Consider the following 23,576-nt stretch of genomic DNA (forward strand, 5'->3'; position numbering starts at 1 on the left):
AAGACTGCACTGTTGAATCCATCTGCAAGTCTACATTGACAAGGTACTTGAGATTCCTTGAAGAGAGAAGTCCTGGCCAGAAGGAAGGTTCAGTGTTGGGAACTCTCAGCTCAGGTTTGGAATAACAGGGATGTGCTGATGATGCCTTCTTAGCTGTTTGTTAATGTTCTCTCACCTTTCAGGCTCTTAGGTTTCTTCCAGTTTGCAGCTGATGTAGTAGATCTGTCACTTCATTTTGTCCCTTCTGAGAACTGCTTATGCTGGGACAAATGCAGAGACAACACTCTGTGTCCTCCTCTGCTCTTGCCAGGGAACAGGCTCCTGTGTCAGCAGGATTGATTTAATATTAAAACCTAGGGAACTGAACAGCCCATGGAAAGGTGACTGTTTCCCCAAATTAACTTAGTGGTTTGTGTTTTGCTTGGACAGATAGTAAGAAGTTTCCAAAGAAAAGAGGTTGATTCAGTTGCAAAACGGTTTAATGTAGGTCTTTGGAATCACTTGATAAAGCTGAGTCAGTTAGGTTATCAAAGAGAAGCCAGAAACCTAGCAAGAGCTCAAAGTCATCATAGATATTCAGTTATTTTACTGATGAATTTAGTCACATAGGATGCTTAACAAAAACTGTACAAATTAGCAGTCTTTTGTAAGAGCTTGTGTATACTGCAAAGAAAGTATTTGTAAAATTAATTTACTTGTAGAGTTTCCTGTAGTGGTGCCTCGGTACTACACATGGGTCAAGATGAAATGAGATTTGGGGGCTGATAGCATCTAGATGGGGACAGTACTGTGCCCTTAGGACAGATTTGTAATTTCGTTTGTAATCAGGCAGACTATAATTACTATATTTGCCTCTGATTAAAAAAACAGGTCAGAAAAGTAATGAATTGTTCTCCTTATGGGATGGGGGGAGCTTCACAGAGTAAGAGCACTTCAAAGCACTGTGCAGTGTTCAGGTTCCCCAGTGTTCCCTCTTTGTGCTTGCTCGGTCTGTGTGGCTTGTTTCACATCAGCAGGGGGCTGCTGCCTGCTGAGAGCAGAGTGCAGGGCAGGTTCTGGGTACTTCCCTTTGTGATCTCCATGGTGAGTGCTAGGTACCAGCCAGCCTCTCATTTGGGGAGAAAGAGGACTTTTGTGTGGTGCAGGTTGCAGGGCAGGGGTACCTGTAGGTACTGAACTAGGAGGAGCACAGATCAAGGGGAATTTCTACTTCTGGCCTTTGTGAGCACTTCAGGAGAGATGAGAGCCAGCCCAGGGTCGATTTCAATGAGCTGAGCCTGCACACAGGGTGTGCTCACCTGAAAGGCTGGATCAGCCTCAGGGAAGCCTCTTGGAAGGGAGGTGGGCAACCATTCTATGGATGAAAGCAGGAAGCCTGTGAAGTCTGTATTAGGCTGGTATGTGTCTGGAACCCTGTGTGTTAGGATAGCAGAGAATCAGGATCCTCCTTACTAAATTATCCTGTGTTTATTTTCACAGTGCCCTTTACAGCTCAGGACTTTCGTTATTTTGGTTTGGGTTTTGTGAACAAATAGCAAGTTGAAAATTGGCTGAGTTTTGTGTATGAGCTCCGTGGCTTTGCTGGGTATTATTCTATGTCTGGCACAGTTCCACAGTCATTTGGTTTTTTGAAAGATGGGTTTATTTGTCAAAGATCTGTCTCTTACTGTTGGGTAAGTTCTCAAAAAGAAGAGAGACCAGGTTAGTGTATGAGCATTTGGTCAGCTTTTTCCTTAAAGAAGGTGGGAGGAGAAGGGAATGGCATTGGAAAAAAAAAACTCTTAGCAGGGAAAGTTCTCACTGGTTTTGACAGAGCAGTTCTCAGAATTATTGGATTGTTTTCAGCTGTTGATCTCAGTGTTTATTTTCAGTCCCTTTTTTAATGAAGGAGGAGCCAGTGTTCCCCAGTTCTTTACTCAGCAGCGTGTCCCTTGGCGAGTGCTGTGTCTGGAGCCCTGGGACTCAGGCTGAGCAGCCAGTTGGCTCTCCTCACCAGGGCTGAGCAGGGAAACCTTTCTGCTGAGGCTGGAGGGAGATGTGAGTTTGTATTTCCAGTCTGCAGAGATGGTTCAGATGCTGATTCTGCTGTCACATCTGGTTATGGAGCCCATAAATGTGTAGAGAGGGCCCATCCTGCATGGAAGAGGGTTCAACTGTCTCTAAAAAATCATCCTTCTTCTTTTTCAAGACTAGAAAAAAGCTAGAATGAAGTTTCAGTATCTTTGCTTTTGCCTTGAAATATTAATGAAGCAGGGATGTGATCATCAGAGACGAGGGGGTTTTTGCCAGTAAGCTCAGTCAGTAAGGAAAGACAATAAAAATGTCCTAAGTGAACTTTTGGCTGTTTGCTTTATCCAAGCTGTCCTGGTTGCATGCTCTCAGAATGGCTGTGCCACTGAGCCCAGCTGTGTATCTCAAATACTTTGTCAGTTGCTGTCATGCTTCTGGAAAGGCCTGTTAGATCTGCATTTGCTTCCCAAAACGCTGTGGAATCTAATAAAAAGCATCATTGTTTTGGGACACTCTGATCTGCTGCCAGAAGAGCTCCTGTTGTATAATCCTTAATAGCAGGTTAGAGTGGCAGTTGCTCCTGGGTTTGAAATTGCTATGTGGCAGGGTGGCTTCCCAGCTCTCTCCCTGGGGAGGGCATGTCTCATCCTGTTCTTCCCTTTGGGAGCTGTGACTCTCACGGTGTTCAGCTGCCCTGAGGTGGGAATAGACCCTTGAACGGGCTGAACATCAGTGGTGCTACCTAGGGGTGACAAGGGAAGGGAAACTGGCAGTTCCCATAGAGAATGGGGAAGTGCTCTGTCTTCTGAGTACCAGGGATTACATTTGTCTGTTCTTGCCAGCACATTGTTCTGATGTAAAAAAAAAAGAGTTGGAATAAAAAAAAATTATCTTGACTTCCCTTTCTGATTAGCAGAACTCAGTGTGTATACTTCCATGCTGACATTTCTGCCTTTTGTGATCTTTATGTTAACCTACAGCTTGGCTGGCACGCTGTCAGGCTTCATCTGTGTAGCAAATAAAGTATTTGCAGGTGTCATTCAAACATTGAATTCCTGTTGTGGTGAGCATTGGCATCAAAGTTTACTGCCCAATTTTTCAGCTAAATCAAATATATGGGAAGTCTGATAAATATTTAAAAAAAATAAACTATGAATAGTTTCTGTAGGGTGAGCTGTATTACAGCAAAGGGATCAAATTAATCTCTTGTTTTTAATCTCCCTAGACTCTGGGCAACCAGAGCAATTGCTAATGGGAAAAACAATGTGAGTCAAGTATTTGAATTATGTTACGTGTTTCTTGCTGGAATTTAACAGCTGGAAACAAAAGGCAGTGAGAACATCTTTGTAGCCAGGTCCATGCTTGCCTTTGGCAGGTGCTCAGTTGGACAGCAGTTTGGGAACCTCTGTGGCAGAGGTTGCTGCAGGCTGTTGAGGGCCTTTTCCCAAGGAGGAGAGTTTGGGATGCATGGTTTACATTGGTGCATGGTTTATATTGGTGTTGGCTCAGAAGAGCTTTTATTTATCCATTCACCTTCTGTCTGTGTAAAACCACTCTCTGGAGGTTTCTTTTGAATGCTGGTTGTATCTCAGCCTCATATCCACTGAGGTATTGGGGTATAAAGTGAGGAAGGCATAATACTCAGTTTGACTGACCTGCTGTATAGCTCAGGCTGTTTGACTTTTCTGCATTAATTCTTGACTCTGTGAAAAAAAAAAGGCTGATTGAAACACCCACATACTTCATTAAGAGCCCTCTGATGATGATTTCAGAAATTTGTTTTTTCATAGCTGTCTCTCCTCTCTGTTAATATTTTTGTGTTGGTTGATTAATTTAACTTCCAGTCATGAGGTCTTGTTCTGTTATTGCTAGACTGAGAACCCTCCACATTCAGGCTGCTTGCTTGTGTGCAAATGCCTCTAGACCATTTTCAAATCACCTGCAGAGCTGCTCTTTGTACACTGGCAGCCTTCCACTCCAGCCTTACTCTCTCTCACAGCTTTATTCCTTTCTCAGTGCATTCCTTTCCGAATGGGAACAGCCAGCTGAAGACAGTTTTCCAGCAGTTTGTGTCAGTGACAGAGAGAGACACGGAGTTCTGCTTGGTAGTCTTGTACACCCAAGGATCAGATTTGACCTGCAGCTGCAGCATTTCTTTGAGAGCTCATGTTTGCTAATTCTTCTCTGTGACGTAGCTCTTGTGCTTCTGGACCAAGTCTTGCATTCCTTAAGTATGATCCTTCTTTTTTTTCTAGTGCTGGGAGAGCAGGGCACACTGGAGTTAGAGAAGTGGAAAAAATAGCATTACCTCTAACAAATTCTTTATGTAAAAAGCAGTAAATTGGAAATAACTAAAATGGTAGTTCTGGAAGAGACAGTGAGACGCACGAGGTGTATAGAATGTAGAAAATACAGTTATGAGCTCACTGGAGAATAGAGCTCCTGTTTCAAGGCATTAAACTAATCTGCAGATAGATGAGGAGAATGGATGGTCTCATGGTCTCAGGAAGGGTCAGATTTCAGGTTTGCTCCTCAGAGTTGCAATGCAGATTTCATAGTTTTCCAAATTCTATTCTAACCATCCATAACATTGATGATAATTAAATAATACTTAAAATATTTTAATGAACTAGTGCTGCTTGGAATTCCTGAAAGAATAGAACTCCTTGGATAGAAATGGATGGGCACGAGAAGAAACTCCAAATTAATATATTTCTGGGTTTTAGGACCTAATGCATTGAGGTCATGTAGTATTGCTGGAGCTCTAGGAAATGCAGAGCCACTCTGTGGGTATGGTTGTCAGTAGAAAAATTCTGATTTAAAAATCCATGTAACATAAGCAGGATTTTGTTAAATATATTTTACAGTGTATTTGATACACAGATGTTACTTTAGCATCTGGCTTCAAAGCACATAAAATTCAGCCTGAAATTAGATCAAATCCCATAATAAATGGGATGAGTAGAATTCTCTTTTCTGATATCTTATTCATTCAGAAGTAGTCCATGAGTTACCATTGTCTACCAGTCAGACCATAGTCAAATGAATGTATAGCTAGGAATGCTTTACCAATTTCACCAAAAGCACACTCTTGAAAAAGCAGCTTCATGATGTAAGCCCTGTGGTGGTGTCCAAGAGCAACTGCTACCCCCTTCCTGTAGGAAGAGTCAGAGCCAGTATGCTTGGAGCTAGGAGGTTTAGTGTGATCCATGGAGCAAGGGGAGCGTTATCAATCTAATGTAATCCAGTGGATCTTTGGATACCACAGGTGGCACCTGTAAGCTCACTGCACATCTGTGGTTAACCTTAACAGGTTCTTAACAGCAGCTCTCTACCTCTTTAATACCCTGTAATCAGTATACAGAATTATCCTGCTTAAAGCCAACCTCAATTACCATGAGGTGAGAGTACGCTTTGAAGTGTCTCTTGGAAGTAATTTAATTTTCTCATATGAAGGATGTGTTTTGCCCGTCCTGCCATAATGAACGTGAAGCCTTGCTGTCAGATAGGCAACCACACAGAAGTGGAAGATCTTCAAGTGAAGAATTTAACTTTAGGCCCAAGGAAGGGAGGGAAAAAAGGTCAATTTTCTGATTTAGACAATTTACAAGCATCATTGCTTATCTCTCAAATCATGGACATGTTAATTTTCTGAAAGCACTGCTAATTAAAAACACCTTTTGGAAACAGTTTGCCTTTGGCCATCAAACAGAAGTGTTGGCAGTGAAAGACAAGAGTGGTTTGAATTGTCATCCCAGGGCTGTGGGGGAGATGGAAGGAGCTATGTGAACTTACAGCTAGTGTGTAGAGCTGCAGTTCAGAATAAAATCAGAGCATCATTTGGCATCCATGCATCCATGCAACCCCTGTGTCTTGGAGCCCATCAGAAGCCTGCTGCTCTGTGGCTTCTGAGTACAGGGTGGCCTCTCTGTGTCTGCCAGTTGATGCTAAGTATTGAAATTTGAATTTGTGTAAAAGTATACTGTGCTAGGAACATGCAGTGTATCTGTGATTTATCCTGACAGCACTAGGAACTCAGAGTGAGTTTTTGCACAGGGACTGAGGAATTAGTGCTTCTGCATTTGCTTCCCACTTGCTGTGTGTTATTACCTTCACTGGGCCTTGCTGTCCCTAGCTGACTAAATGCATTATGTGAGTGGGAGCTGGCGGAGTGCTTTGGGATGGCAGGTGTGAGAATGGCACTCCTGGTGAGGCCAGGAGCCTGCCCAGCCCCTGCTGGCACGGTGGCACTGGGAGGTGCCATTGAGGGGGATGACACAATCCTGGCCACCTTTCGCTGTCCCTCCCAGAGGATCAGGAGGTGTGATGCTAACCTGGGTGGATTTCACCTCCTGCAGTGCTCGCTGTCCCAAGTGCCTAGCCTGATCAAGGTGCAGGCTACTTCTGCCCTCAGTGGAGGGAGTGGACTGCTCCTAGAAAGTGAGTCACTTGCTTTTCCTAACCACCCTTACATGGACAGTCCCCTAAGCTGCAGAAGATGTCGCTTTTCCCCTCCCCTGCCCTATTCGTGAGGCTTTGTCATGACCCAGACCAGGAATTCGACATGAGTCACCAACAAACCAGCCCTATTCCTGCTCCCTTTGCTTTTTGCAGGAATTTAGGATTTTAGGGTGGTTTGCTGCTCCCTTGCTGAGACCCCACAGAGCACTTTGAGATGGAGCAGCGCTGCAGCCGGGAGCCAGGAGCTGCTCCAGGCTTGGCAGGGGTGTCACAGACTCGTCTGTCCTCCCACAGCTCCGGCTCGACAGTGAGCTGCTGAGCTCCTGAGGGCCCTGGGCGTGGGGATTTTCCCTCTGCTCGCTCTCCACCGTGCACGTCCGTGTGTGGGCTGTGCTGCCAAGGTATGGATGTGTGAGCAGAGGCAGATGTAGAGCACGGTGAGTCAGTGTGAGTACGCTACAACCTTGCCTCCTGCTAGGGATGCTTTTGTTTTCGGCTGTGTAAGCTCTCGGAGAATATCCTGGAAACTGTGGGATTGTCACCAGAGTTTTGTTCATCTCTGTTTTAGTGTTTGTGCCTCTGATTTGGCACTGCATCATCAAAGTGTCGAGATGAACTCAGAAAAATAAAAAAGAGAGGCAATCAGTGCATTTAGCATGAACATGTCGGATTTATCAGGTGCAGAAATTTGTAACTATTGGCTGCCTGAAAAAGATTTAAAAAGTAATAGTAAAACTTGAAGGCAAATGCTTTGGAACATTTTATTTAATTTATATTTCTTTTGTTTGAAAGAATACACTATGGATAATACTTTAAATCATCTAAAATCTGACAAATGGACTTAATTCAAAATATATGCTAAAAATCTCACGTTCTTTTGGACCAAAGCATATGTACTGGGCAACAACTCTGTATCAAAGCTTTGCAGCTGAGATTTAAATACCTTTTCAAAAGGAATCCTGTACCATAAATGCTATCAGATGTTTAATTAAGACAGCACAAGCAAGGAGCATGTTTGCAATAAATTATGGGGATGTGTTCTGACAGGCTTTATCTATGTAAAGATTTCTATTTTTATGTGAAGCTATTTACAGATTATTGATTTCAAAAATAGATTTGTAACTAAAGAAAGATGCATCATATTTCAGTTGCTTGGAGTTGAGAACCCTGCCCAACTGTCTGCCTGCTCTCTTAGATGTTTATTCCAGTGGCTCACAAGTGTATGGAGTGATTCTGTCCTTCCTATTTTTCCTCTCTATTTGGAAGAGGGAATTTGTATTCAGGAACCAGGTCCCAGGTTTCTTACCCACGCAAGCAGGCTGTTTTTATGCCTTTGAAGCACAGAACAATTTCAGTGAAGTCTGTGAGGCTTTTTGCATGAGTAAGACTTTGGGATGGCAAAGGTCCCTCGCAATATATTTTGTCAGTTGTCACTGTTTTGTTTCAGGGCAGCAAGCTGTTGTCACAGTGTCAGTGGAGCCTGCTAAGCTGTAAGCCTGCCTTTGAGTACGTGTAATAGAAACCTTCAGCATATTTTTTTGCTACTTAATGCTATGTGAACATTAGAAGAAATATTTTAATAAATCAAGGCAAAGCCTGATGGTAGAGGTAATATTTTTCATTAGAAGAACCTTTAGAATTTGAAAACTTGCAAGCTTGTGTACCCAAGAGCCTATTTTTTCCAGCCATACCAGTTGGTCTAATAAAAGATACTGTCTCTGTCTACAAACCTTGTTGTGCCTGCAAACTGTGTTGATTGCATCTACAGCAAAATACTGCTGGATTATTAAAATAAGTCAGGCCTTCTTTGCTTAATTATGGAAACTCAGATTTTTGTGGCTTCCTCAAGTCTCAGCTTTTTGAATCCCAACACACATGAAATGATGCTGTCTGGTTTCTCATACTGTACAGGAGGATTTCATCACATAGGAGCTCAAACTGCTTCACTGATTCCTTATATTAGAATGGATTTTACAAAGGTAGCCTACTAAAATTCTTCTGCCATCTGGATTTGAGGATATTTTGTAGGATGCTGTCAGTGTGTACTGCCTGGCATGGATGGCCTCTGGAAGCAGTCCTAGCCCAGTACCTGTGTCAGCATGTGATGTGCTGGTGTGGGGATGGAAGCAGAGGAAATGGGAAGAGGCTGGCAGAACACGATGTCTCTGGCATAGTCTGTGGGTGTAAATGTTTGAATCTTGCTGTGTGTCTGGCTGGGTGAGCAGAGTGGTGTAGCCCTTCTAAACAGCAGGAAGCTTGGACTTGAACTTGTTTGGAAGACCTAGACCCAGAGCTGTCTAACAGTCCTAAGGCTAGCCATGCAAGAGTCTTTTCAGAGCTTTTTAATGTGCCTTTTAGAGGCCTTCAATGAGTGTGTCTCTTGGACCCACATCTGGAGTTCTAGGCTAGTAGCTTCAAAATAGACCAAGGTGGTGATGATCTGGACCATCTTGGAATGTCCATGGAGCAGCTGCTTTCCACCCTCAGAGAGCACAAGCCCTTACTGTAGTTTGCAGACTTGGGGTGTTCCCAGCTCACTCCCTCTGCTGCAAGCCTTGGCTGGGTCTGTGACCCTTGCAGGAGCACTGCTCCTCGCCTGAGCAGCCCTACTGTCCCTGAGCAGCCTTGCTGCAGGCAGTGCCCTCCCTCTCCCTTCCCAGTGAAATGGGAGCAGGTCGGTGCCCGAGGGGCGTTCACTTCTGTGTCCTGTGTGCCTTCTGTCTGCCTTTGGGCACGGCTCAAATAGATAGCTGGTAATTGCTTGTAAAGCCCTTGGTGGCTGTGGCTGGGGCTATTTTGGAAGCTGATTCTCCCTGCATGCCCTGTTGTGGAAGCTGTGGCTGGCTGGAATGGCCCGTCAGCCTCTCGCTGTGGTGACCTCCTCTCCTGGGTGTGTGGCAGGGAATTCGGGGGGAGAGCTCTCAGCAGTGGCATGCAGTCTCTTGGGCTGCCTGCCAGGGCCTGGATTTGGTGACCTTTTGGATGTGGCAGAAGATGCATTTGTAAACCTTGGTTATAGTAACTGGGAGAATGCTGGAGGAGGAGGAGGAACGTATTTTTTACAGACGCGCTGTCTGCTCTCTGAGTACAGCAAGGGCTTGTACTCTCTGATGTTTATGACCAGCAGATTGTAGGTAAATATACTAAGAAGTGCTGTGACAATTGGAACTGTTGCTATTTAATAGAATTTAAAATGAAGAAATTATACACATATCCTTGAGGGGCATGCATGTGACACTGAGAGCGCTGTGACTTCTAGCACTGGTTTTGAACACTTACTCTGCTCTCTACTTCACTGGAATCATTAAATTCCCTCCTGTAAAATGAATGCAGTCATATTTTAGAGGTATCCAGATGTGGTTGCTATATCATTACCCATGCAGTTTGTGGGTGTTTTTGTTTCTTTTAAGAAGAGCAAACAAGCCAAGACCTGCACTCCAGCAGTTGTGTAGGTTACACCAGGCGTGCTAATAACAAAATTGGGAAAGGTGCCTCTCTTTCCTCATAGCAGGGCCCTCCTGATGAGAAGGACTGTCTGTGGTTGGGTGGTGACAGCCAGCACTTGAGAAGGGGTGCTCGTGTTTGTGAGGATCTGCTGGTGAATATTTGCATTGCTCAGGTTACAGGTTTGCAGTGCGTTCTTGCTCTGCCTGAATGTGTCTGACCTGCAGAGGACAAAGGATCATCTTTCTACTTTCCTTCCAATTGTTTCTGCTAATTTAGCATCAGTTTGAAGCTTTGTCTTTGCTTAGAGATCAAATGGCCAGGGACAAGGCTCTTTGTTTTCACTCCATGGTAGAAGTGGCAAGGTCAGTCCCAGTGGGGCTTGTACGGTTTACACTGCTGAATTTATCTCATGTATTGAGGATTTTCTATCACGTACAGGTAATGCATATTGGTAACTCTAGCATCAAAAAATACCCCTTTTCAGCAATGAAAACAAGGTCTCTGTTTATAAAGGCATTTTTCACCACAATAGATAGGAATGTCTTTGCAGCCATATAAAACAGTGTTCCCAGCTCTCTGTTTTAACATCTCAAAGAGCAGCATCTTACTTGACCTGCATACTCAGGTCGGGCCACTCAGGAAGTCTTGCAGAGTACCTGGCAAAACAAACTTTGAGCTTAAGCAAGCTTTTCTTTTCTATCTCTTTCAGAAATAAGTAAGCATTTGAAGATGACAACCTCATGGAGCGACCGACTGCAGAATGCAGCAGATCTCCCTGCGAACATGGATGGGCACGCTCTGAAAAAATACCGCCGGGAAGCCTATCACCGGTAAGGCGTCCCTGGAGCTCCAAAACTGAACATAAACCCCACTTTTCTTGGGGATTTTGCCTTGTTAGTAAAACAGGAAGGTTGTTCTTACCTTCCTTGTAGAAGTTGATAGAAGAGGGCTTAGAAGATGGCACAGTACTGGCCTGCAGGAGTTTGCAAAACTCTGAGTTGAGATGCATGTACTAGAGTGAGTGATGATGTGCTTCTTATTGCAGTCAAAAGATTAATTAAAGTCAGATTTTGGATAGAAGCTTTCAAGTCAATAAATAATCAGTGGCAGAGGTTTTGTAATAATTATTGCAGTGCATACTGGGAGAGTAGAGCCTTAGACACTGGAATGCACAAACATGAGTAAGGAAGAAATCAAATGGCATCAGAAATTGTTTGAGAATTACACCTAGTGTGATTAACTGTGTGACCACAGGAGCATGCAGGAGCACTAGGCAAGGGCCCAGCCTTTTCACTGTTAGGTGTACCTAAAACCATCAGAGTTCAAAATAAAAGGAATGTTATCACTCTCAGTTTATAGTTTGAGAATCAAACTGCAGGCACTAGGTTGTTTTTACAAGATCCCATTGGAGGTTTGGCCGATCCAAGAATTTAGGCCACAGCTCTCAAGGTTCCAAGCATAGAGCATAAAAGTGGGATGAAGTCTGTATCCTTATCAGATGTCTGGACTGCTACAGAGTTAAAAACAACAGTATCTAGTAATTGTCAGTATTCTGTTTGTGGGAGGTGTATCTTCAAAGTTTAGCTTCGTTATTTTGAGAAGTCATACAGTGTGATGATGAGACGATATTCAGCAGAAGGGGAAATGTATGTCTGATGTAGAAACAGAAACACTTAACCTCTTGCTTAAATGCCACGTTGCATTTGTGATTCACATTGGTGGTATTTCTGGGGAAGTGTTTTGGAAGTGTTAGATATCCTTTGATTCTCCAAATGGAATCTAATTTCAGAAAAATGCCTCAGTGCATCATATGATTGGCCAGGTTGTGCAAGTTGCAGTGTCCAGGGCTAAGTGATGGATCCTGTGATGCATTTCCAAAGCTTTCCAATTTCCAGTGAATATGTTTGAGCAACGTGTCCTAAGTGGTGGCATTATTTGAATCTCTCTGTCAGCTGGTCTGTCAGATATGGACAGATACAGTTACATTTAATGAATGTAACTATATATAGCATGTAAGAAGAGAGAGATTTTATACCATTCCCTGTCAAAAAATCTTCACCTTGTTGCAGTCATTGACAGGTTTACCTTTGTGTCATAAATTTATTTAAAACTTCAGCTGTGTTACTCCTGATTCAGATTGATATAAGTCAAGTCAGAGTCATACCTATATTTTTTTCTAAGTATTTCCTTAATGTTTGTTATGTTTAGGTGCTGACAGTTTGCTAAATGTTGTACAGGACCCAAAGGAAGCCGTGCTTGTCTTTAAGAGTTCATACGTTCAAATCCTCATGATATTTACCCTTACTTGTGTAAGAAATCGTTACTTTCAGAAAGAATTTCCTTATGGAAAATGGGAGTGCAGTCACATAAAGGAGGGCTTCCCACTAGGAGCTGGGATCTGGTGGCCCAAAATTAGTCTGTGGTAAAGTTTAGGTACAGGTTTGTAGCATCTAGAAATGTCTTAGGCAAAACATACTGAGCAGAAATGCTGCTAGCATCTCAGATTTTCATAGGAAGCACAACATTGGAAATACTAGGGAGGCACAATATTAAGGAGAGGCACGTTTTTGTTTTGGAATTGCTATCCTCTTTCAAAGGGAGAGAGAGGGAGGGAATGGGAGAGAATGAGAGAACCTGATGCCAAGACTGTAGTATAAATCTGTGCTATTAATGGCTTTGGTATACCAGTTTCATGGGAGTTATTTTGATAATCCAGTATTGTGAGAATCTGAAACAACCTCATTCCAGAGGCAGTGTTGTCAGATTTCTATTTCTGGTACTTTTCATGGCCGTAGTGTTAACAGATGTGATGTTACTTTAAAAAGTGCAAACCTGACATGATAAAGTATGACTGAAGTTATTTCCCCTTGGTGTTTGATATTATATTTTTTAGTGTTTTATTAATGCTTTATATGCAGAATACATGTGCTGGTCACAGCCAAGAGTTGTAGGATGTGAATTTGTTTCACTAAGGTCCAGGTATGCTCTGACTCTCTTCTGCTTCTTTGCGGAAGCACTGCAAATTTTATGAAAAAGAGAAATAGAAAATACATGGTGTCATTGTCGAGATTATTTTCTCTTTCTTCTTTTTTTTTCTGTCTCTTTTTTTTTTTTTTCCTTACTCCAGCAGCTAAAGGAAAGATTCTTGAAAACATAAATCTAAAGTGACTTAGAAACAAAACCAATAAGAACATTGCATTTAAACCTATTATATTTTTGTTACCTTAAAGCTGGTCAAAGTTATTTTATGGGCCCAATCTGAAAGGCTGGAGCAGCTTGGCTGCTACACCACATTTACAGATGAGATTAGGTGGGACTAGCTTTTGTTACCTGTGTTGAAAGCCTAGTTGAGCTCAAATTCAGCAGATTTTCTAAATGCTGCTAGGCATTCTTAGTTTTCTGAAGTGTGAAATTTAAAAAACTTGTTTCACTGTTTGTTTGCTTCGTGCTTACTTAAATCCTAGTGGAGATACCTAGGCCAATCATTATTGTTCTCATGAAGTACACCAGATTTGATACGCTTGAATTGTAAATGAATTCAGACAAAATAAGGGGAAAAGTTTGCAAAAGCAAAATAATTTACCTTAAAAAATATATAAATGTTCTTGTGGCCATGAAACTTTAAAAAAACTTTTAAAAAATTATCTCTGAAGATACCACTCTAATAGTTATAGTTTACGGTGGTCATTCTTACTTGGAATGTGTTTTTTCAGGTGCTGCACTTCTAATTGTATCATAATTGATGGATGGATATTCAACATATAATAATTGTTGGCAGAAGTCCCAGTTGAGACTGGTTTAACTGGTGTAGTGCATACTGACTCAGAGTATTATGACTATATCGTAATCATATCTGAATGCCATGGGCAAGAATGTTCAGAATCAAACTTTTGTAGCTATAGAATCAGAAAAATCTGTTGGGGAGGAGAAGTGGTGGGGTTTTATCTTCAGGGAATTTCTGCCAACTTTGATGAAAGCTCTTGGTTGGCTGGTGTTGCTGTCAGACCTTGTTACACAACGCTGCTGGCGCCTGTCGGAGGTGAGGTCTGAGGATGAATTAATATGCAAACTGCGTGTTACTCATTCTCTAGCAGAGGTCACTGGTAAGAGGATACTGCATTACTGTGCTGTTGGCAACACAGATTTTAATTCAGAAATAAAATGGATGTGCAGTTCTTGGGAGGCTTTTACCTGGTGTTTGTGGTGGTGAGGCCGCCTCCCTCGTGTGCTGCTTGTTGACTTTTCCGGGTAGAGGATAATCTCCAGATCACTTTTCTGGAGGAGCACTGTCATTTAATGGGATTGTAATTAGGCAAGAACTAGGTTGACTCTGAGCCACCAAACTGCCCTAGTGTCTATTTTTTAACTTGGAGTGAGCACTTCTAGGCACCCTCTGGATTATCTCACATAGCTCTTTAGGGTTTAAATAGCAACCCCATCTAGTTAAAGCAAATAATGGAAAAAGTTGGTGTTCCATCCACTCTTGTTACTGACAGTTACCAAGATCCAGGAAACAGGTATTTGCACTTATATTTATTTATCTGTGGTTTTGGCTTAACAGAGCAGTAAGGCTGAAATGGCCTTTTTGTTAAATATACTGGCTTTGGGACGCTTCTACCATTTTGCACTAGAATAATTTGAGACTTCTCATCCTGAATGTGGGGTTTCTGTTGTTGTTTTAACTGTTGGGGTTTTTTCTTGCTCTCTTGTTTACTGGCTGGTGCAGGGTGTGTGGCAACATGATTCCTAATCCTAATTCTCCTGCTGACTGCTGGTAGAGTATTAAGTAAGTTGCTTCATAGTTTTGTACTTCAGTTTGCTTTCAGAGCACCTTATGGTGGTGATATAAGTGATTTTAGCTGTTACTATACACTGAGATTCTGGATTTAAAACTAGTATATGCTTTAATAATGACAAAGCAAAAGGATTGCCAATTGGTTGTTTTGATTTCATGGATTAAAGATGTACTTTAGCTTGTTTAAATTTGTGGACTCTGGGCTATTCACTGCTAATCTTGTTTCTTTATTTAATTGTTACTGGATCATCAGTGATTGCAAACAGGTGGAAATGCTGTATAAACAAGGCTGTGAGACTTGAAACTGTCCATCTGTTTAGGTGGTTATATTTAAAGTCCCTTCAAAATGATCAGTTCACTGAGGTGGAAAACCAGAACAAATCTTTAGCAGTCTGAAAGTGCTCTTTGCATGGAACACAACAGGGCAGGCCATGTGTGGTGTTCCCATGTGCTGGGCAGCTCTGGAGGCTCTGCTGGCCATGGTCTGTCCTGGTGTCCCCTGGGACCTGTGTGGTGGCATGGGTGTGACAGAGGGCAGCCTGTGGCCCTCTCTGCTTTGTTTAGTGCTTTAGACACTGGAGGAGGGAGGGGGAGTGTGTCCAGTCCGTAGAATGGGTGAGTTTACAAAAAAGCACACCACTTGCCAAATAAATAATGAAGAAATTACATTGTAAATGTCCCATGATCCTTAGCTCTAATAGTTTCGGGGAGCAGACAAGTGTTATTTTGGGCTGGAATCCATATGTGAGCTTCTTGGCACTTTGCTGTTGCCTGGGAAGAAAACCCAAACAATGAAAACAGAAATGGCCAAGGTTCTCTCTTTGCATCTGATTGCTGCAGAATCAGAGGGAAGTGCTCATAGCTGTGTTTCTGGATACAGCCTCATCAGGCTTTGAATCCAGTCATTACTGGATTTTCCAGTTTAATGTCACTATCACTGTGCAAGGACAGTTAGACTTGTGAAATTGTGGGGCATTGGAAATGTTACTAGAAGTGGCCAGGAAAATTTTATGCCCTTCTTTTGTTTCCCCTATCTGATGCAATTTCATCCCCTAAAGTTATCTCAAGCCCAAATACTATCTCTAAATGCAATTACAAATATTCAAAATTTTCATCTTTGGTTGAAGAAGGAATAAAATATAATTCTAAAAATCTGTAATTAAAAAATAAAACCAAAATGGTATGATAAAAAATAGTATATGGAATGACTGCCAAACAGGCAGGACTTAGCAAAGAACAATTTCATTGGTTTAAAAAATTTAAAGCAATTTATTTCTTCTCTAAGACAGCTACCAAAACACGCAGCACCCAAAGATGAGACATTTGGGTGATATGGTAGTGTCATCTTTAGATTGCTCACATGCTTTGTACCAGGTAAATAAGGTCAGTGGGGAAGTTTGCTGCTGCTGGTGGAAATCACCTGAGACCAGAACTACAATGTCATGCAGTGACACAAGTCCCCAAGCAGATCACATCTGGGGACTGGCTGGTCATACTGAGATGCTGAGTTGTCATAACAGTAGAGAGATGTTTATTTCATTATTCACCTCCTTAAAGAGGCCACAGGGACCTTGGGCGTGGGAGACTGTTAAAAGCTAATCCATTTAGTTGCCATTATTTCTTCTTAAATCTTCGAGCTTATTAAAAAATGGAAGTTGTCCATAAAGCAAAGATTAACCAAAGTTCCTAAACCCTGAGTAAGAGGGAATCTGAGCCTTCTGGCCAGTTAGTCCCTGTTTTGTGGCTGACTCAAGCCCAACTGTCCACCACAGGCTTTTTTAAAGACACATGTAGGTCATGCTTAGCCAGCTCCCACTGTATTTGCTGTTCCACTCAGCAGTGTTGCAATTTTCTTTGTATTTATTTAATTTCCAGTGAAACACACTGCCCAGAAAAATGCTAATTGCTGCAAGGTATTTCTAGACACATTTGGAAAATTATTATGAAGTGCTCTGTTCCAGAAACCTTGCCTCACATTGTTCATTTTCATTTCTTTGCTATGAGGAATTGTGAGCCATGTGCCAAGTTCCTCCTTAATTGTAAAGTTCTGTGCATTTTGTTTATTTTGCTGGTCAAACTACTAGACTGTTATGCACGCAAATTTCATTCAGGGCATACAATTCTTTGGAGGTTTTGCACAAATAAAATAAAAACATTTCTCCTTCCCTGTGTTTGCTCCTCTCCAGTGTTACTTGAGAAGAGTTGGGATTTAGGTTCCTGCTTCAGAGTTGATTGACAAGAACAGTAACAAAACCAAGACCAGTTATCCTGTAAAGTTATAAAGGACTATGAATTGCAGAGTTGTGGCTATCAGGGCTGTGTGGCTTCCCTGCTGCATGCTCAGCAGTTCCTTCTTCCTTCAATACAACACATTTTTCTCTTACCCAGCACAATCCGCAGAGCTCAAAAAGAAAATAAATACTGTAGTCATTGAGAGCCTTCTGCTGTGGCCAAGCTGCAGGGTTTAATCTTTGAGGAAGAACTCATTAGGGAGGAAACATGCTTTGAGGTTTCCCTAAAACAGCTCCTCAGGTCTGATTTTCCAGAGGTGGGATCTGTGCCAGGCTCAGCCACCCCAAGTCCAGGCGCTGCTCCCCAGTCCCAGCTGTGCTCAGAGAGCCCCTGGAGCTGGGATGTGCTCCCTGGACCCACATCCTGAGCCTTCCCCACATGCTCCACACCTTGTGTCACCCCAGCCACACTGACAGGGAGCCCAAAATGCAGGATATTCCTCGGAACAGGGATATTCCTCAGAGCAGAAATGGAAAGCTTGGGTTTTCATCAGGAGGAAAAGATGCAGGCAAGGGAAAGGCAGTTTCAGGAGTTGCTCTGGGTGCATACAGGTGTGCAGCTGGGTTTAGGCAATACTCACCTCTGCCTCAGCACAGGGAATGCAGACGCTGTTCTCATGCTGTGCCTGCAGTTTGTTTTGTCTAACTGCCCAGTGCTGTGAAGTTTTTAGAACAGCTTAAATTTTAACTTCAGTGCTTCCAGTTGAAGTTACTATTTTCTAAATGGAAAAAACCAAATTCAGGGGAGGGGAGAGTGTGATTTCTCCTAATTCTGGCAAGTGGAGAAATTATTCTACATTAAAACTTCCTTGCCTAAAAGTGTTAGATCATTTTAGTTTTCCTCTTATTCTTACATTATTTCTGCTGTTTGTAATCTGGAAGCTTCTTTGATTTTTGTTCATCTGGATGAGCTGTAAAAAATTTGTTATTTCATCCTTTCCTTTCATGACCAGAGGATCTTTTCCCTCAGGTGGTTGAGGTTCTTAGGGCCCTCAGGTTGCTGTTGCTTTATAGTCATCAAAAACAACTCTTGTAATTTCTCTATAGCATTTGTTCTGGGGAGATGTTACCTTTTTGTAGCCAGCAGACACAATGTCAGCTTGAATGGGGCCTGGAGAAACCTGACCTGGTGGAAGGTGTCCCATGGCAGGGGTTGGAATGGGATGATCTTGAAGGTCCCTTCTGACCCCAGACCATTCTGTGATCCCATGATTTGATCAGTATTCTTGTAGCCAGGCTGAGTGTACCTTCAGTTAGAATTTAGGAACAGCTTTGGAATGGGCTAAGTCTGCAGCTTCTGAGAAGCACCTGGCTCTTCCCAGAAACTGTGCTAGAGATTTAATCTCAGCTTTTAATTTTAGTTTCTAGGGCACTGCAGATATTTACTACTTGGAGTAAAACCCCGAATTAAGCCGGTCAGTTTCTGGGAGTAAATATTTGTAAATAGCTTCTTACTCCCTTGTGCCTAGGGGAGTGCTGTTCATGGGAGATTTCTTTATCAGGATTTAAAACAGAGGTCCTGAGTGCTTACAAAATAAGCCAACATCTATCTTGGCCTTCACAAGAGAAGCAAAAATTGTCCCTTTTTATTTTTTTTTACCACTGTTTAGTCTGCATTTAATCTGCAAAGGCATATGCAAGTTTAAATTGATTAAAGTGTTCTCATTTCCTGTCCTGAACATGTTGTGTAATAACCTTCTTTAGCTTTTTAAAATATTTGCTCTGTCTCACTCCAGCACTGGTGGGTGAAGTAATTACCACATCAGACCAGTTGGTAGGATGCCTTGAAATGTGCCAGGCTGGGGTGTGATTAGACCCTGCCAGTGCAGCTTACAGGTCAGAGGCAATAAGTGCAAATTGGTGGAGAAAGAGGCACATTCACCAGCTCTTACCAAAGGATGCTGCTATGGTAATTTTCCAAAAGACTTATTTTGGAACAAAAATATACTAGTGGGTGCTATTTGTTTTGTTACTCAGAAAACTTTTCCAGATCTTCAGTCTCAAGGTATGCTGGTTTTGGGTTCAGTTTCTAAATACTACAAAAGCAAGGGATGACAGTCTGTCAGAGGCTTGGTGATCTTTCCATGGTTTTTGGTCAGTTTGGTGTCGTCATCATCTAAACACAGGCAGGCTGGACCGGAACAGATTCTTGGGTCACAGCTCCCTTGTTTGTGCCTTTCACAGGCACTGTCATATTACCCTTTTTGTGAGTGCATTCAGCTGTGTCTTAGTACTGGTGGTTTTTGTCCTCATTTGGGAAACTTACCAAATGTTGCAATTCTGAAATGATCTTGTAATCTTCTTTAAATTTCCCTTCTTGCTTCTCTCCTGTAAAGACAGTCAGAAAACTGTGCTGCAGGGATTAAATCTAAAGGCCACAGCAGAACTGGACTCTGCAGGTTAGACAAAAAATGTTGCTGGTGTCTCCTGGAGGTATGTTATTCCTTCTTAAAGCTCTGCATTCTCAGAAACAAGCTGCACAAACATGAGATCAGAAATTATGCTTGAATTAGCTAATAAATAATGTTTCCTGACAGCAGCAGCAGCAGCACCACCATGTAATCATATGCATTATACAAAGTATCAGACTGTATTTAGTACTAAACAGTGCTTCTCCTTGGTCTCTTGTAAATCAGAGCTGTCTCGATGTTAAAAGACAAACAGGGATTCAGATTGCAGATTCAGATAATTTGCTCCACCTACTCAAAAGCCAGCTATTTCAGGAGAGAATTTTAGTGACTTAGGAGCCCATCTCATATTTCCAAAAGGCATTTCTTTACCGGTTTCCAGTGTTCATCCGATCACTTTGTCTTCTTTAGGTAACACATAAATCTATTAGAAAAGAGTGTCATCTGTAACCTCCAAGGCCCCTTAGTGACAAGCCCCATTGTCAAAGGCAGGCACTTTGCCAGGAAACAGTGACTCCCAGAGAGAGTGTGCAAGGTTAGAGGGAAAGTACACTATTGCCAGAGAAACTGTATTCCAAGTGGATTTGTGTGGAACAACAACAATATCCAGTGACTGGTTAAATTAGCCACAGATGTGTTTTCTAGAACGCTGTCCAAGAAGATATACAGTACTTTAAGGCTCGGTTCAGGCATAATGATCTTCTGAAGTCAAATCAGATCCAAGCAAAATTGCATGGGTACCGGGGAAGCTTTAAAGGAGTTCTGTAATATGATTCAGACAAGTAGCTGAATCAGACTGCTGCGAGCTGAGCAAGGAGCACATCGGTGGGAGATGAGGTAAGAGCACCGGGCTGAGCGATCGCTGCGAAACGCGGGCTGGGGCGGATTGACAGGGCTGCTAATGCCGCCACCTGCCCCGAGCAGAACCTCCTGGGGCTCCTTCCAGCTCCCCCATCTTCCCCAGCTCCCCCATCTTTCCCGGCTTCCCGACCGTGCAAGGGCTCCGCACTTGCCGTCTCCTTTGTGTCTCGCTGTCCTGCCGTCCCGGCAGCGGTGCCGATGCTCCGCTGCTCGGAGGATAATCACTGCATTGAGGGCAGTGCACTTAGTAAATATTTAGAGAATTTTCACATGCTGAAATCAGAGTACAAGCAAAGGCTCCGGGACTTTTCTCCTACGGGAGAATTTTGTCTTGGCATCACAGCTGGAGCGGCGCAGGGATTTCGGTCTGAGATGGGTGTTGAAACGCTCAGCTTCCCTCCCACAGATGAGTTCTGACTCTCATTTTTGAAGTTCAGATAAGGCAGAGGAAAGAAGTCCTGTTGAATTACAGATCTGCTTTATGCTTTAAAGTTGTGGGGAAACATAAGCGGCTTAGTTACTGTCGTAGTTGGAACATGAAGCAAGAAAAGCTTTTGTTGTATTCTCTGACCTATTTCTTTACCCTGTTACTTATTTGAACTAAATTGGATATAATGTATTAATGCTGTCATCTAAAAGGGTCTGGCAGCATTCAGCTCAGCCTAGAGTCTCTTTGTAATAAGCATTAATGGTAAAAGTCAAATTTACAAAATAGCAGTTGGCAAGTTTCAGAGGAGGTATAAATAAAAAATTTTCACAATAGAAATGGCATATCTTGTGTATGAAATTTTTTCTCAATTACTCTTTTTCAGAGCTTTATTACATGTTTTTAATGGTATTGGTGAAAATGTGAAAATGGATCTGTTTAGGTTTGCTTTGAATTTCCAGATATAGTTTCAAATAGGAGGCAAATGCTGTGAATTTATTCACAGAAATTATTTTATTTTCCTTCTTATCTCTTACTAATAATTCCTTTTAATCAAGCAAATTATATTGCCTTGAATCTACTGCTTCCAGTTTCATATCCTTTGAGGTCTGCATTCTGCTTCAGGAGATTTTGCACTTGTATTCTTAGGAATGTTTGCAGGTCACATGGAAGGCCACGTGTGTGTGTGCATGCATGCGTGTGTGTCTTTGGACAGCATACCAATAATTAGAATAATGCTGCAAAGTCATGGCTTTGCTTCAGGAGAACTCGCAAAATCTGAGACTTGACTCTGTTTTCAGGTATATTTGCTGATTTTGACCTATGCAAGCCGGACACCCTGACAGTGGCAGAATGTGTTTTTTCTAAAACGTGAGTATTTTGAAAACGCTCGTGCCTCTGGTGATATTTCTTCTCTCTTTTCAGGGTCTTTGTAAACAGAAGCTTAGCCATGGAAAAGATAAAGTGCTTTGGTTTTGATATGGACTATACACTTGCTGGTGAGTATCTTCTTAAGTTTTTTGAACACTGACTTAGTTTGAGATACTGCTTCTTGCTGAGCAAAAACCAGCAAAAAGCTGATTGGGCTACTCCAGTTAATAGGTGCTTCTTCTATTAGTAAATGTATATTTCACTATTCCTTGCACTTTCATTTTAGGTGTTTCCCTTAAATTTGTTATCTGCAAGCTGTATTTGGTCACAAGCCACGTTGCTGTGGTACATTTTCAAGTGATTATAGGTGTTGAGAAAACCAAAGCTTAATGAGTCTGCCCCCTTAGATTCCACTGTATTTTGACAATGCCCCTTGTGCATGCTTGGCTTTGGATAACAAGGTGATTTCTTTCATCCTTGGTGCATATAGCAGGCTACACCTTTGGCCATCAGGTTCTCCTTGTCCTGGGAGAGTGATTTTTTAATAGGTTTTCCTCTTTCCCCTTCCTGGTTTAGCCACATCAGTGACTGATTTTGAGAAGAGGCATGGCAGGGGCAGTGCCTTGTGTCAGCTGAACAAGTTAATTCGTAAAGCTTTGCCCATTCTTTGTGACAGAAAAGCTTTGGGATGTTGCATAAGATCTTTTGGTTTCATAAAATTGTTTGCATGACTTCTCCATCTTTCAACAGGCAAGTTCCCTGAGACTTTTGATGAGAGGAAATAAAGCTACCATTTTCTTCATGGTCAGACTTTCATGTTATGTATTTTAAGGAAGGAAGAGATAAAAAGCTCACTTCCATTTTCCTGGGTTATAGTATCACACAGGCTGTAACTGAGGATGTCATGTATCATCCTGCCTTATTTCTCATTACTACTTCCAAGGTTATGGATAAAAAGTCCCTATCACCACTAATATTTCAGTTTAGAGTTGTTGTGTATATGAACTGAGAAAGTGTGAGGTAGAGTGTCAGGGTCACCTAATAATAGGTTAATGCAGTATGTCAGCTATGGTCATCTGGTTACTGTGTACTGAGCAGGAATGAGAGATGAGTAATGAGGCTGGGACAGTGTGGGGGTCAGAGCTGGGGTCAGAGGCTAAGTGAAGGGCAGGAAGGTTTATGTAGGCTCATGGTTCAGCTGCAAGGAGCAGTTTTGGAGACTGTGGCAGGTAATTGCAGTTTATATTTAGATCAGTTCCTTGTGTTCTTTTATCTGTAAGGAAGCAGTTACATATAAAAGGTTTGGTTGATACCCACCTTATTTATACATCTGTTTAAAGTTCTTGACATTTTTTAAGTCATGAAGTGTATTGTTAATCTGTGCTGGATATGACTGCAGGCGCGTGCTTTCTGTTTGTGTTTCCCAGCTGTGGCAGTCTTGTGGCAGTGCTTTTAAGGGGTGCATGAAAAACAGTTGTTGAAGAATAAATGCTTTAAAAAAAAAAAAGAAAAGTTGTGGGTTTCACTTCAGTAACAGCAAAACAATTTCTGTGCCTTTTGCAAAGGAAGTGGTGGCACTTCCCAAGGACCAGGTGATCCCAGTGGCACTGGTGTGGAGCATGAAGTTTATTGCTAATTTCCATCGTGACAGAAGGACAGCTTCAGCACTGTCCTCACTTACCTGACTGTTCATTTTACTCAAATGTTCATTGTTCCTGTAAACACATAGCAAATGTGTTGTTATCCACCAAATGATGCTTGATTTGATGAAAGGAAAAAATGTGAATGTTCCAAGCATCCTAAAGCAGTACCAGGGACATAAAAACCTGGGGCTTTGAGGCTGGAAGATCACAGTGCTCCAGCTGAGCAGGCAAAGTCAGTTCATTTGGGGGAGTTGAGAGATAGGGTGTGAGGCAGAAAAATAAATGGGATGTGGTCTGAGCAGAAAACTGGAAATCTGGCCCCCTCTGGGGTAAGCTGCTGTCCTGTGACTTCTTCCATGGTAC

At 42.3% G+C, this 23,576-nt stretch overlaps 1 protein-coding gene across 1 annotated transcript in view; it reads left to right on the plus strand.

Moving 5' to 3' along the window:
* The window catches only part of NT5C2 (5'-nucleotidase, cytosolic II), a 58,484-nt gene that overhangs the window by 7,051 nt on the left and 27,857 nt on the right, over positions 1–23,576 (plus strand). Inside the window, exons 2-3 of the mRNA XM_054276581.1 lie at positions 10,628–10,748; positions 21,625–21,698. Coding sequence (XP_054132556.1) covers positions 10,648–10,748; positions 21,625–21,698 — 175 coding nt within the window. The 5' untranslated portion in view covers positions 10,628–10,647. The remainder of the gene's footprint in view (positions 1–10,627; positions 10,749–21,624; positions 21,699–23,576) is intronic.

This window comes from Melozone crissalis, unplaced genomic scaffold (genome assembly GCF_028551555.1).
Source record: "Melozone crissalis strain CALT ecotype California unplaced genomic scaffold, PUWL_Pcris_2 ptg000019l_1, whole genome shotgun sequence".
In the NCBI taxonomy this organism is placed as follows: Eukaryota; Metazoa; Chordata; class Aves; order Passeriformes; family Passerellidae; genus Melozone; species Melozone crissalis.